This window comes from Candidozyma haemuli (assembly GCF_002926055.2).
Source record: "Candidozyma haemuli strain B11899 chromosome Unknown I_2014730914, whole genome shotgun sequence".
NCBI classification, from domain to species: Eukaryota; Fungi; Ascomycota; class Pichiomycetes; order Serinales; family Metschnikowiaceae; genus Candidozyma; species Candidozyma haemuli.
In genome coordinates this window covers 561,683-576,660 of record NW_020289909.1, presented here as the reverse complement: position 1 = coordinate 576,660, position 14,978 = coordinate 561,683, and the positions used below count along the sequence as shown (strand labels likewise).

At 41.6% G+C, this 14,978-nt stretch overlaps 3 protein-coding genes across 3 annotated transcripts; 1 reads left to right on the top strand and 2 right to left on the bottom strand. All coding sequences in view use genetic code 12, as the record gives it.

Moving 5' to 3' along the window:
- Positions 1–205: 205 nt before the first annotated feature.
- On the bottom strand, positions 206–4,810 carry CXQ85_005161 (uncharacterized protein; the record flags this gene model as incomplete). Its single annotated transcript, XM_025488762.1, has 2 exons — positions 206–2,165; positions 2,211–4,810. The coding sequence occupies 2 exons, from the start codon at positions 4,808–4,810 to the stop codon at positions 206–208; spliced, it is 4,560 nt and encodes a 1,519-aa protein (XP_025343529.1).
- Positions 4,811–6,026: 1,216 nt separating this feature from the next.
- EGD2 (Egd2p) lies at positions 6,027–6,563 on the bottom strand (the record flags this gene model as incomplete). Its single annotated transcript, XM_025488761.1, has 1 exon — positions 6,027–6,563. One exon carries the CDS (start codon positions 6,561–6,563, stop codon positions 6,027–6,029), a length of 537 nt encoding a protein of 178 aa, XP_025343528.1.
- A 559-nt stretch (positions 6,564–7,122) lies between these two features.
- On the top strand, positions 7,123–14,605 carry CXQ85_005159 (uncharacterized protein; the record flags this gene model as incomplete). Its single annotated transcript, XM_025488760.1, has 4 exons — positions 7,123–10,736; positions 11,091–11,455; positions 11,736–12,211; positions 12,362–14,605. The coding sequence occupies 4 exons, from the start codon at positions 7,123–7,125 to the stop codon at positions 14,603–14,605; spliced, it is 6,699 nt and encodes a 2,232-aa protein (XP_025343527.1).
- Between the last annotated feature and the right edge of the window lie 373 nt (positions 14,606–14,978).

Here is a 14,978-nt window from a genome sequence, read left to right as displayed (position 1 = left end):
GAGCAGAGATGAAGAAAAGTAGTATATAGTTATAATATCAGGAATTGCAAAAGACCCAGATTATATACCCCGACAATAGAGGGGTAACTCATGAATGAGACTATACCACTTCAGGGGTTAATTAAGGTTTGAGGATATATTTCCCTGTCAAGGGAGTGCATATAATGGAGATATCCAACACCCCCTCTTAGACGAAGACCTCAATCTATAGTATCAGTTCTTCTTGAGTATTCCTTAGTCTTTTAAAATCAGTTTGCTTCAAGCCTTTAGTCATGAGGTCAGCAAAATTGTTCTTTGTATGAACTTTCAATACCTTCACATTTGCCTTCTTAACTTCATCATTAATATAACTAAGACGAATCTTAAAATGCTTAGTACGATCAGAAGTAAAATGCTCTTGGTCACAAACATCCTTACAACCCTGGTTGTCCACATATGTGATAATCCACCGCTGTAGATTCCAAAGACGTAATTCAGTAAGTAGAAACTTTAACCAGTTAGCACTTCTAACACATTCACATAATGCATAATATTCTGCCTCTAATGAAGAAAGAGCAACTGAAGTTTGCTTCTTAGACTTCCAAATAACAGGAGATTCCTCAATGAAAAATATGTTACCTGACACAGACTTAAATGTCTCTTTGCAGTTAGCCCAGTCTGCATCGCTATAACTTTTGATATCAACGTAACGTTTTGGCTTGCTGACTTTTCTGTAACGAATTGCAAAATCTGACGTTCCTTTGAGATACCGTAATATTCGCATGCATGCCTTATAATGCTTCATGGCTGGCTTACTTGAGTATCTCGCTAACGCAATTGTTATGAAGGAAATATCATACCTCACAGTCGTACAGGCAAATAGTAATTTCCCGATTATCTCTCGAAACTTAGTGGGATTGGGATAAAGTTCATCAGTCACTAAAGGACATAACAAGTCTGACCACTCTGAATAATAAGGTGTTTCACACGGTTGAGAAGACTGATCCAAATGCAAACTAATAAGCTTAGAAATGTAATCCTCCAAGGATAATGTAATCACTGAATCAGACTGACTAACATTCATTCCCAAGAACTTCTTCGCTGGACCAAGGTCCTTAATCTCATATGCCATAGACAAACCTTGCTTAACCTTTTCAATAAGTTTAATATCAGAACTCATTATCAACATATCATCCACATAAAGAGCCACTAAGAGCAAAACACCACTCTCATACAAATAATAAAGACAGGGTTCCCGGACACAAGGAACAAGTCCAATAGACCTTAATGTCTTGGACACTTCCAAATTCCAGACCAAGGGAGCTTGCTTAAGTCCATATAATGCGCGTTTAAGCCTTAAGACTTTGCCCTTATTCTGACTTGTCTGTAGACCTTCGGGTACAGTGAGATAAAGATCAAGACCTAGGGGACCATTGAGGAATGCCGTTTTAACATCAATCTGATGAATAGTCATACCAAGATTAGCTGCCAAAGCAATAGACAATTTAATAGTATCATACTTAGCAACTGGTGAATAAGTTTCTTGATAATCCTTACCTGGCACTTGTGAGAAGCCTTTCGCGACCAACCTAGCTTTATATCTACCACCGTCTTTAATGGTAAATATCCACTTATACTCAATCGGCTTACGACCTGAAGGTAAAGTCGTTTCCTCAAATGTTTCTTTCTCTCTCAATGAATCAAGTTCAGAATCTATAGCAGTTTTCCACTTATCAGCTTCATCGCATGAGATAGCTTCCTTATAGGTTTCTGGTTCAAAGCGAACTTTAGTAAACATAATTCTTGTAACATTGTTCCTCTCAAAAGCTTCAACAAACAGAGCGAGTGATTTGGAAACGTAATCATCTCCAGGAGTGACTGACAAGATCATAATATCTCCCCCTCTCAAAGAATGAACTCTGTTGTCTCTTTTGCCTGATAACTGACGATAGTTAAGTTTATGCTTCCCAGCAAGACGACTCAGCATACGAGGACTATGTTGACTTTCATCCTCAGTAGCCCGTCGGTTAATATTATCCTGTTCAGGAACTGCTCTAGGCAGCTCAACAGTCCCACTTCGTTCGCTTTGCGGGTGCAGTGCACCGTTATTCAAAACCGAATGTGACAATTCATTTTCCAGCCTGTCTCCGGAATCCTTATCACTCATGTTGGAAACATCCTCCTCACTTGTCTTATTTAAGGAGGTAAAACCACCATGCGGTTCAGTGGACTTTTCTTGCTGATTAGACACAACACTTCCATCAGTTTGGTCAACTGGAACATAATCTGGACTTAGCATTGAATCATCCTCTTCCTCAGGATCTCCGCAGAAATGGTTCGGATGACTCTCACTCATAATATGACTCTTCATAGAATCATGATCAACAGTCCAATGGACACCCAAGAATGGAAACTTCTTCAGTATAAATTTAACCTGATGAGTTTCAACAATTTGCTCAGTAAGTTTATCATTATCAAGGACTATAACTCTCGTGGCTTTGCGATTTAAAGCAGGGCCTAGCGAAATACACTTACCCCCACGAGGATCAACCTTCTTACCAGCATTCACCTTGTACTTTTTAAAGTAACCTAAACAACCGAAAGGAGATGCTTCCCATAGTTCAAAACGTTCATATTTTCTTGGGGATAAATATGACATAGGAATAATCCAATGATTCTGGGATTTCGGGCTGTTATTCAAGGTGAAAACAGCAGTCTTAAACGCTTCAGGCCAGAATGTTAACGGTAAACCACTCTGAAGTAAAAGAACTCTAGCTTTCGTCAGAATAGCACGAATGGCTCGTTCAGCGAGACCATTTTGATGTGAACTATAAGGTGTGGTAAATTTCAAGGAGATGTTAAAATGATCGAAAATATCTTTGTGTCCTCTCGAATACATTTTAGAACGAAACTCTCCACCGTTGTCAACACGAACTTGCCTGAATTTCTCACCGGGGAATTCATCAACTAACCTCTTAAGTATAGCATAAAAATTGCCAAGTGTGTCTTCCTTACGAGTCATGGGCGAGCAATAATACATCCTCGTAAACTTATCGACAACCACTAAACAAAACTTCAGACCATCAAAACCAGCTGGTGATATAGGACCACAAATGTCCGCATGCAAGTACTCCAAAGGATGGGTAGCAATGGTTTCTGATTCACGATCTTTACGAAAGTTGACCATGGTACCCTGTTGACATGCATCACAGTGTTCTCTGATGTCCTTATCAATATTAGGAAGAAAAGAAAATTTCTTCTGAAGTTCGAGATATTGTTGATATGTAGGATGTCCAGCACGAATGTGATGTTCCATATCCTTTTCTGCATAAGTTGCTTTTGTCTCCCACCTCACGGACCTTAATGCATACACATTGACTAGATTAATTTTCATGTCATCATGCGCTGCCTTGATCTCCGAGTGAGAAAGCGTCACTCCGGGATTGTCATGAACCTTGCAATCCAAATCGATCATATAATGACCAGGACTGCGACCCTCACCAATTTTGACTCCATCACTATCGAACAAATCCAGTCTATATTTCGAAACAGATAATCCGAAATCATGATAAGCCGAAATAACATTAGCAGAGGCATCAGGTATGTAATAGACGTTCGCCATCGTGATTACTTTACCAGAAATAGTTCTCCCAGTAACCCGGCCATAACCAGGGGCTAAATAATGGTGTGTGCCATAGTCACCAAAGAACTTCGGACATTTAACATAACCACTCAAAAGGGTCAAATCACTCACAAAATGTATCGGACTTCCCGAATCCCAAATGAAACACATTTTCAGACCACTAGATTTAGACAGATGAGGACTAACTAGAAATGACTTAGCAGTTTCTTCTCCCTTAGGCTTTTCTTGTTGGCTCTTGTCCTTCTTTGCTTTAGCTCGCTTCTTATTTTTAATTTCTGTCCAATGAGCCTTCTTCTTTCTCTTATTCGCTTCAGTTCGCAACTCAGGATGCTTTAAGAAACAACGGTCTTCAGTATGACCTTGCTTACTACAGTGCGTGCATGTTCTCACAAGATTTACCAGCAGGTTAACAGTGGAAGGAATAAAGCTCGTAGCCGAATTCAAATCCTTTCTCAAAGCCGTAACTTTCTCCCTCTTGCTAGGATTTTGACCTTCATATGCAAGCACCAATTCATTAGTAGGGCAGGCAGATTCTCCACACAGTTTGAAAAGCTTTTCTCTGAAATCATAGTTATCCACATTCATGGACCGAAAGAGACTCTTTATGATTAACTCATCATCATTATCTGGATTACCCAAGGCCAAAAGGTAAAAGAGTTCTTTCCCAGAGAAGGAGTGTGCAACGCACATACGGTACACATCCATAAAATCAAGCTCATTATACGCTCCGAACAGCACGAAAACTTGTGCAACCTCATGAATTAAATCCTTAAATTGCCTTGGTGTATACTTCGTCATTGTCTCATGTAAATTACACAAAGTGTCAAGACTTTGACTCGATACTTTAATACCCAGCAATATTGATTGATCAATGCCAAACATTTTCACACGTTGAGCAATATGCTCAGCATAACCATTCACGGGTCTCCGTTCTGGAGGTTGGAGATCTGAAATACTTCCCCTAGCATCCTCTTTCTTATGAAAGTAAGTATTAATATATGTTGCGGTAGGATCACCATAAACCTCTCTTATCTGCTGAATAAAGATTTGATACCAGTAAACATATTGTGTATGGTCTTTCAAAATAAATGGGAGTTTAAAGATAACCTCATATGGGCTCGTTGTCCCGTCTTTATAAAGATGAACAGTAATTCCCTTTCCTGCAGACAAGGACTTATATAAAGTCATTACTAAAGGTGGTGAAAATATATTCTGAGCAGAGATGAAGAAAAGTAGTATATAGTTATAATATCAGGAATTGCAAAAGACCCAGATTATATACCCCGACAATAGAGGGGTAACTCATGAATGAGACTATACCACTTCAGGGGTTAATTAAGGTTTGAGGATATATTTCCCTGTCAAGGGAGTGCATATAATGGAGATATCCAACACTACGCAATCTTGGTTGATCAAGAGCAATTCCAGCACTGGCTAAATCTAACCCTAGCATGAAGCTATTCAGTTTCCTTGCATCGAAAGAGCTTGATGTTGATTCATTCGAGAAAGAGTTGTCTATTTTGAGCGATCAGATACAAAGAATACAAAATCAACTAGAAGCCCTCAAAAGAAGAAAGCGATCTCTCTCCCGAACAATCATCTCCTACTGTGTTTTCGTATACCTTGCATGGCTATTTTACGGGATTATATCATTGAAGAACCAAAGGCACGACAGGAATATAGTAGTCGCCTTCTTAACTGAAACATCCAGGTTCCAGATTATCGCAACAATTGCAGGCCCAATAGTCACATATGGCGTCATATACATTTCCAATCTTCTATTTGACATCATTATAAAAAGGCGAGAGCATATACTTCGTGGTCTCCTCAAGACCAGGCGTGGAAAGCTAGATGACCTCAAGAAAAAGACCAATTATGACGCAGCGGGGGAAATCATTAGAAAGTATCAAACCAAGGATGTTCCAGGAAATGAAAAAGGAGGCCATGCATCAACATCAACATCTAGACATGATACTCGCAAACTTCCTCAACAAGCGTCCACCAAGAAAAAAGATCCTCTTCCTAGTGACATAGGCCTGAGAATTCTGGAGAAATCCCAAAGAACACTACAGGATCGGCTCTTAGACTATATTATTGGCTCTGATCACAACGAAAGTGTTGAAGCTAGATATGCTCTAATCTGCGAAAAATGTTTTGTTCATAATGGCCTTGCTCCTCCTGGATGTGATGACCCCTCCAACATCGTCTTCATTTGTAGACGATGTGGATGTCTCAATGGCCGCAAGGCAGCCGACCATTTTAGCCAGCATCTGGCATCCAGCGACGGATCAAAGCTCATTAGCTAAGTTGTTCACATCGAGAAGAACGAGAGTAGAAAAGGTAGGGGGGAATTGATAAGTACAGAGTGAGGAAATTTGTTTAGGAAACCTTAATAACTATATAACTAAGATAATTCCATAATGGCGTTCACCATATCATTCTTATGCTTCCTCAAAGCGGCAATAGCACGTGCCCTGGAGACGTGTGTTTGCTCCACGATAATATCGATATCGGAGGACTCCAAACCTTCTTCGTTGAGATCATTTTCATCAACTTCGTCAGGCTTGGCACTGTTTAAAGAAGCTTTCTCAAGATCAGCAGTAATAGCCTCAGGTGACTTATCAGTCGTGACGTCATCCTTGCCCTCGCCTTCAGTGGCTGCTGAATCTGCGGCAGCCTGCTGTTGAGCTTGAGCATCAGCGATACGTTGGTTCATATCATCAACCTTGGCTTCTCCAAACACAACATAAGTTCCTGCAGCTGATTTATAAACATCTGGCTCATCGATGGCATAAATCAAGTTACCCTTTTGCTTGAAGGTCACTCTGGAAATTCCCTTTATTTGCTTCAAGTTGAATTTTTTGATAGTTTCTCTAGCTTTCTTCTCATTCTTGGAGATGATGCTTACTTCGGCACCTTGAGGAATTTCTTCGACGGACATCTTGGGTGTGTTGTTTAAGAGATAATTGGTTCCTTCCTTAAGCGTAGAGAAGAAAATTGTGTCGTCGTGATAATTCGACGTGAAAATTTGTCGACGTTGTCGCATTTGGTTTATGTGCAGTGTATGAGATCTGAAATTACATCGACCATTCTGCCGTGTGGGGGCGGTGGTAAATTCAAAGGCATCATAAATAAACTATCTCTTTGTTTCTAATTGAAATTTGCTATTTAGTCTCTTTCTAGATTTATATTCGAAATGGACTATTTGACAGGCGCCCTTCTATATTACAGGCAGGTTTGCAGTTCTGGACATTTCGGTAGCCACGGGTGCAGGGGTGCGGAAAATAGGTGTCTCCGGCCGCCGAGCAGGCAATCTTGCCGAAACACAAGTGCGTGCTACTTAGCAAAACTTATAGTTTTTTTTTTCCCTTTTTTTGCTTATTCATCTCCTTAGCCTTTAGTTTCATCCTCGTCAGTAACTGCTACCCTAGCAAACGGGAAGCCTCGAAAGCAGACCATTCTTCAAGTTAAAATAGAATTTTATTACCCCCCGGCTAGAGATGACCACATCCGGATCAAACACATCTTCGGATGCGGTACCAGAAGAACAGAAGCATGAGCAGCCAGACCTAAATCCAGGTAGAGTTCGGAAAGAAAGATGTTCTGTACATGATTTGGAGACTGCTGTTGCACCTTCTTTCAAAGAGAAACTCCAAAGATTTTTCTATAATCGTGGATTAGCGTCAAGGCCCAGGTTTTTACAAGAGATCTATTCGAAGATACCCCGGAAGGTCTATGTTAATACTGATTTACCGCCAGAGCTTTTACATCCAGATACCCACAAACCGTTGATTTCAATGCCTCGCAACAAGATCAGGTCCACGAAGTATACACCCCTTTCTTTCCTACCCAAGAATTTGCTCTATCAATTTGAGAATATAGCCAACATATATTTTTTAATATTGGTTATCCTTGGAGCTTTTCAGGTTTTTGGAGTTGAAAGTCCGGGTTTAGCAGCTGTCCCCTTAATTGTTATCGTTTGCATAACCGCCATAAAGGATGGCTTCGAGGATTTTCGCAGAGTTGTAAGTGACGCTGAACTCAATAACTCACCAATACATTTATTAAACGGACTTCAAAACAAGAACGTCACTACCGATGATGTTGGCCCTTGGAGACAGTTCAAGAAGCGTTGCACAAAGGCCACGGTGAAGACCTATAAGTTCTTGAAGAAGCTTTCCATAAAAATCTTCGCCAGCAAGAATAAGAAAAAGGAATACGAAGAATATGTTGCTCAAGTTCGAAATAACGAGTTGCACAGGATCTCAACTGTCCATTCAGAGTATTCGTTTGCATCGGAACTTCCACGGTTTTCGTCAAGTTCGAGGCACCCTCGAAAATCCCATCAGCTGGGCAAGATGCGTGCTCCGACGAAGCCCTCTGCTGATTGTCTTCTTAACCCAGAATTGCAGAAGATGAGAGCATTGAATCCTTCAAATGCTGCCACTTCGTTCAAGAATAGAAGGTGGAAAGATGTGAATGTTGGTGACTTCATAAGAGTCCGCGCAAATGAAGGCGTCCCAGCTGATATGGTAATTATATCAACCTCTGACGAAGATGGTATCTGCTATGTTGAAACAAAGAACCTAGATGGAGAGACCAATTTAAAGACCAAAACGTGTTTGAAAAGCGGTGGTTTGGGCCACTTGAAGCATTCGACGGATCTTGGAAACACGAAGTTCTGGATTGAGTGTGACCCCCCAAATGCTCAATTGTATTCATTTCGTGGTACTGTTCATTATGAGAACTTCGATGAAAACGGTCAATTAATCAACGCCGATGAAAGGGAGTCTATCACATATGATAACGTTTTGCTACGAGGCTGCGCTTTACGTAATACGAAGTGGGTAATCGGTTTGGTCGTCTATACGGGCTGTGAGACCAAGATTGATATGAATAGTGGTAACACGCCCGTGAAAAAATCTAAGATATCAGATGAGTTGAATTTTTCTGTACTCATCAATTTCCTGGTCTTATTTGTTTTGTGTTTTGTTTCGGGGTTGATAAACGGTCTTTTTTACAATCGTGAAAATGAGTCAAGGCGGTATTTCGAGTTTGAACCTTATTCACCGACCTCAGCTGGCAATGGTGTACTCTCCTTCTTCGTGGCATTGATCATCTATCAGTCTTTGGTTCCAATTTCGCTTTACATCTCAATTGAGATTATCAAAACCGCACAGGCATTTTTCATACACTCAGACATCAAAATGTATTATCCGAAATTGGATTTTCCTTGCGTGCCACAGTCGTGGAATATATCTGACGACTTGGGCCAAATTGCCTACATCTTCAGTGATAAGACTGGCACTTTAACCCAGAATGTTATGGAATTTCGAAAGTGTACCATAAACGGAAAGTCTTATGGTCTCGCTTATACGGAGGCAAAACAAGGTATGGACAAGCGTCGTGGTGTTGATATATTAGCGGAGTCAGAGCGGTGGAAGAAGGCTATCGAGAAGGATCGTTCCGAAATGATTTCAAATTTGGAAACCTACGTCACGAATGGACAGTTTCGGGAGTCTGCTTTGACTTTCGTGTCTAATGAATATGTCGAAGACACCATTTTGCCAGATACTCTCAATTCGGCAACAAGAGATGCTAATGAGAAGTTCATGCTAGCTTTGGCTGTATGTCACACAGTCGTGACTGAGCCTGATGTTGAAGACGAAAATCTCAACGAGTTCAAAGCAGAGTCACCTGATGAAGCAGCCCTAGTTTCTGTGGCCAGGGATCTTGGGTTTGTTTTCAAACTGAGAAATCGGAATAGCATAGAGCTAGAAGTATACGGTGAGTCAAGAAGGTTTGAAGTGCTTCACATAATTGGATTTACCTCGGCCAGAAAGCGCATGTCGTGCATCGTTCGTGATGACAACGGTCAGATATTATTGATAACCAAAGGCGCTGACAGCGTAATTTACCAACGCCTATCGCAGGAGGGTACAACTGATGAAGTCTTAAAGAAAACAGCGCTTCATCTAGAGGATTTTGCAAAGGAGGGTCTCCGGACGCTTTGTATCGCCCAAAGAATTTTAGATGACGACTTCTTTGCTGTTTGGTTCCGTAAATACAAGGAGGCATCGGCCTCTATTGATGACGACAGAGACGATGCTATTGACGCGCTCAATGATGAGTTAGAGTGCGATCTAGAGTTGTTAGGTGGGACTGCGATCGAAGACCGCTTACAGGAAGGTGTTCCAGACTCAATATCTATCCTTGGGGAAGCAGGTATAAGGCTATGGGTGTTGACAGGAGACAGGATTGAAACGGCGATTAATATTGGATTCTCCTGCAACTTGCTTGGTAATGATATGAAGCTTCTTGTTGTTCGTCCAGATGAGAAGAACCCACATGACGCGACCCACGTCACTAATTTGATATCTGAATACTTGGAGGAAGTCTCCGGTTTACAAATTCAGAATCAATCTGATCTAGACAATGCTTTGCTGCAAGCTAAGAATGATGTTTCGATGCCTGAAGCAAATACGGCTCTCATTGTGGATGGAGGGGCTCTCTCATTGGTTTTCAGCGATACGAACGAAGATCACAGTTTACGGAAGAAGTTTGTTCTCCTAGGAAAATACTGCAAGTCTGTCATTTGCTGCCGTGTTTCGCCCGCCCAAAAAGCTCAAGTTGTGAGCGTCGTCAAAGACAATCTCCAAGCGATGACTTTAGCAATTGGTGATGGAGCGAACGATGTTGCTATGATTCAAGCCGCCAACGTTGGCGTTGGGATTGCAGGTGAGGAGGGAAGACAAGCAGTTATGTCTGCTGACTATGCAATCGGTCAATTTCGCTTCCTCGCTAGACTTCTTCTAGTACATGGCCATTGGTCATATAAGAAGCTAGCCGAAATGATCCCATGCTTTTTTTACAAGAATGTCGTCTTCACATTTACTTGTTTTTGGTTCGGAATTTTTAATGATTTTGACGGATCATATCTCTACGAGTACACATTTTTGATGTTTTACAACTTGGCCTTTACATCTTTACCTGTTATTTTCCTTGGCATTTTTGATCAAGATGTTAGTGGCGCTGTGGCACTTATTGTACCACAGCTCTACAGGACTGGTATCTTGAGTTTGGATTGGTCCCAATACAAATTCATTTGGTACATGTTGGATGGGCTTTATCAATCTGTGATTGCTTTTTTCTTCCCATACCTATTATACTATGTGTCTTTCCAGAATCATGAAGGGTTGCCCATAGACCACAGATTTTGGATGGGTGTCCTTTGCTGTTGTATTGCGGTGACTGGCTGCAATATTTACGTTCTTCTCCAACAGTATCGCTGGGATTGGTTATCGCTACTTATTTACGCGCTCTCCACCCTAGTAGTTTTCTTTTGGGTCGGTGTTTGGTCAGCCAGAGCTTGGGTCGGAGAATTCTATAAAGCTGCACCACAGCTATTGGGTACCTTAGCTTTTTGGTGTTGCTATTTCGTGGCAACAGTGATTTGTGTTTGGCCGAGATTCACATACGACTTTTTGATGAGGCATTTCAATCCTAAAGATGTTGACATCATCCGTGAGCGTATGCGGGATGGGGCTTATCAAAACTATCCTGTTGATTATGATCCCACTAACCTTCAAGATGTGGAGAAGCAGCGTATCCTTCAGCGTTTGAATGAAGGGGATACTGAGCTATTGGAGAAGATTAAGAACGCCGTTGATTCTGATGAAAGGGAGACTTGTGATTCGCCAAATGAGGAGAACAAAGTTTCCAGGGCTTTCAGAAGTATCCGAAAGGGTACTATATCCAGATCGAGACGCAATACATTAAGGTCGAGAAGAGATACAGTTAGTGAACAGGCGAAGTTCAATCAGAAGTTGATGAGTAAACCGATTGACTTGCCGCAGATTCGACTGGAAATGATGAGGACAGGAGAATATCATACCGGTGCTAGAAATTCTTTAGATCGGTATTCCACGAGACAAGGACTTCCTGGCTTAACGCAAGCAGAGACTCTCCTTAGCTATCACACCAGGCAGAGCATAAACTTTGATCGTAATTAGTGAGTAATACACGACCTTGTATATTGGACATCAGTCAATCTGCATTTTAGTGAGGAACATTTGACATCAAATGTTTGATTTTTGCCTCGTGTGTACCCCAGAGACCGGGGGTTTCAAGGCATCGAGGTTAACATTTGACAATGATGTTCAAATTCTAGCTGATCCTAGCTGGGATGGTGAAAATCTTGCGGACGTGGATTTCATTGAATCGTGTTTAAGCAAGACGGATTTAATACTCTTGTCGCATTCCACCCCAGAGTATATTGGAGGATACGCTTTATTATGCTCAAGATTCTATAGTTTGATGGCAAGCATCCCAGTTTATTCTACAGTTGCTGTGAGTCAGTTGGGTAGAGTTTCTAGTGTCGAGTTCTACAGATCAAAGGGTGCATTAGGACCTGTTGTCCATGCACTGCTCGAAGTTAGTGATATTGATGATTATTTCGATCGAATCATTCTGATAAAATACTCGCAAAACGTTAGTGTTTTGGACAACCGTGTCGTCTTATCGGCATTTAATGCGGGGCATTCTTTAGGTGGATCGTTCTGGTTGATCGTTAAGAGAAATGAGAGAATCGTATACGCACCGGGGTGGAATCAATCGCGAGATTCTTTTTTAAACGGTGCCCAGTTTCTCTCAACGTCTACTGGAAATGCACACCCATCCTTAAGTAGACCCACTGCGTTCATTACAGGTTCCCAAATGGGTTCAACTTTATCTCACAAGAGAAGGGCTGAAGAACTACTAAATCTCGTGGACGCAACATTAGCCAATGGCGGAGCAGTTCTTCTTCCAGTAAATATTTCGGGCAGATTTCTAGAAGCGCTTCATCTCATTGATCATCACTTGGCTGCTATACAAGGTGCCGCTATTCCTGTTTATTTCATGTCCTATTCCGGGACGAAGGTCCTCAACTATGCATCGGGTCTATCGGATTGGATGGCATCCAATATAACAAAAGAAATTGAAGGAATGCTGGGTGATGAAAAAAGCTTTACAAACCTGTCATTTGACCCCTCTAAAGTAGACCTTCTCATTGATCCGTCTGAGTTGGCTCTGTTTCCAGGCCCCAAGATTGTCTTCGCCTCCGGAATGGAAATTCAGGGGGGTGACTTGTCATCTAAAGCTCTTTCCTTGCTTTGCCTGGACGAGAAAACGACAATCATTTTAACTGAGCGAAGCAATCTATCATCATCTCGTTCACTCGCCGCCCAGCTTTACAACGAATGGTTCAAGCTCGTGAAGGAGAAGAATGGTAAGGTTGACGATGGTGTTCCTGTCCCTTTACAGAAAAGTATTCCTCCTAATATTTTTGTTGATGAAACCCCTTTGAAAGGTGCCGAACTTCATTCTTACCAGGCGAATGTATCTGAGCGTAGGCATCAAAGAACTCTAGAAAGCATGAAATCCAAGAGAGCTCTTAATTTACTTCACGCTGACCTACAATCTGATGAATCAGATGATGACGACCATGATGTGGATGATGACGTCGTTGAGGAGGAACTAAGCGAAAGAACTATCGACGTTGGTCTTGTCTCCTCCAACCATGCACACGAACAGCGTCAGTCCCAGCCAGTCTCTTCGTCTCTTCAGGTAGCTGAAAATAGTGCGTTACCTGAAGTCGAGAAGGTATCTAGTTCTGATCCAAGCTTACTGGGGTTACAAAGTGCAGCCAATGCGTCATTGCTGCTGCATGCTCGTCCAGCATTTGCCATTGATGAAAATTACATCACTGATTTCGTTATTGAAAAGTTGAATTCCAAAAAACCAGTTGATTTTCGGGTTTTGGGCAAGTTTCGTCCTAGGCAAGCTATGTTTCCAGGCTTAGGTGTTAAGAGAAGAAAATGTGATGACTATGGAGAAGTAATAGATGTGAAAAGTTATCAACGGGAAGATGAACAAAACGCCAATGCGAAACTTATTTCGGAAAGCAAAAGGAAGTTTGAAGAAGGTGGTGGTAAAACCTGGGGACATATGGATGCTCGAAAAGAAAAGAACAAACAGGACAAGGACAGACTATCCACTGATAATAAGCTAACTCCGCAACAAGTGTTGAACAACGACATTCTTAAAAGATACCTTGATGCAGCCTTCCTCCCTGTGAAGAGAACAACAGTCCAACGACGCTCATGGGTCACATTGAGATGTGGCCTAGCCTTTATCGATTTTTCGGGCTATGCTGATGTGAGATCCATGAACCTCGTCATTTCTTCGATCAAGCCATCTCAACTTATTATCTTACCAGACTCTAGCTTTCACGAGAATCAGGACGACAAGCTAAGTGGATCGAATATTTTGGCTAACGCTCATCAGCAAGTGGAAACTCCTGATTCTTCGCTCTTCACTGTGTCAACTGAACGTTCATTAAAACTGTCAACTATATTCTCAAGGAAGTCACATCGTTTAGTCTCAGACATGAAAGTGAGTGTCGCAAGGCCTAACTTGTCGATTGAGCTAAGCAAAAGCGGTCGGGGCGCCAGAGGTATTGATTTCGAAACGAGCCTTGATGACAAACTCTGGTCGACCTTGAAATGGCGCCGTATTGATCAGAGGTACGACATTACGCATATAATGGGTATGGTCGGATTGGTTACAAAGGAATTGGACACAAGTGCCCATAATACTCTCACTGATTCTAACACCCAAATATGCATTAGAGAAGTGAAGGCGTCTGATAGGAGCCCAGAATTATCTGAAAAGTCATCTTACGTGGATGAATATAACTCTAAGTTGGCTGTCGGAGTTGTCAGGATGCCTGAATTGAAAAAGAGACTCAAGGCTTTAGGTTTTGACGCTGAGTTCAAAGGCGAAGGTACGCTAGTAGTTGAAGATACTATCGCGATCAGAAAATTGGACGTATCATACGCTGGAGAAAATGACGTGGCAGATCTAACTATAGAAGGTCAGGTTGGACCAACTTATTACAAGGTTAGAAATTGTATTAAGGAAATGCTCGCTTTCATTAAATAAGAGGAAATTCTATTGGTAGTGTGACCACCAAAACCGCTGACCAATCTTGCGAGTTTAATACCAATTATTACTTCCTCATCTCCAACATGCAGCCTTATTCAAGATCCGGAGGGACAAGGAGATGCTTTTACGAATTCCAAACGCTCGTTTCCTGCTATACCTCTTCAGATACTGCTACTAAAAAAGAATGCACACCGGTTTTCGATGACTATTTTGAATGCTTGCATGGCTTCAAGGAGAGAGAAAAGGCAAGATTGATGTACCAACAGTTAAAAGCTAATGAAAGTTCAGGAAAGGGTGTTGTGTCCTCCGACGTGACCACTCCTAAAGGTGATGTATACAAAAAGTTGGAACTTGTATGAATGGCATTGGT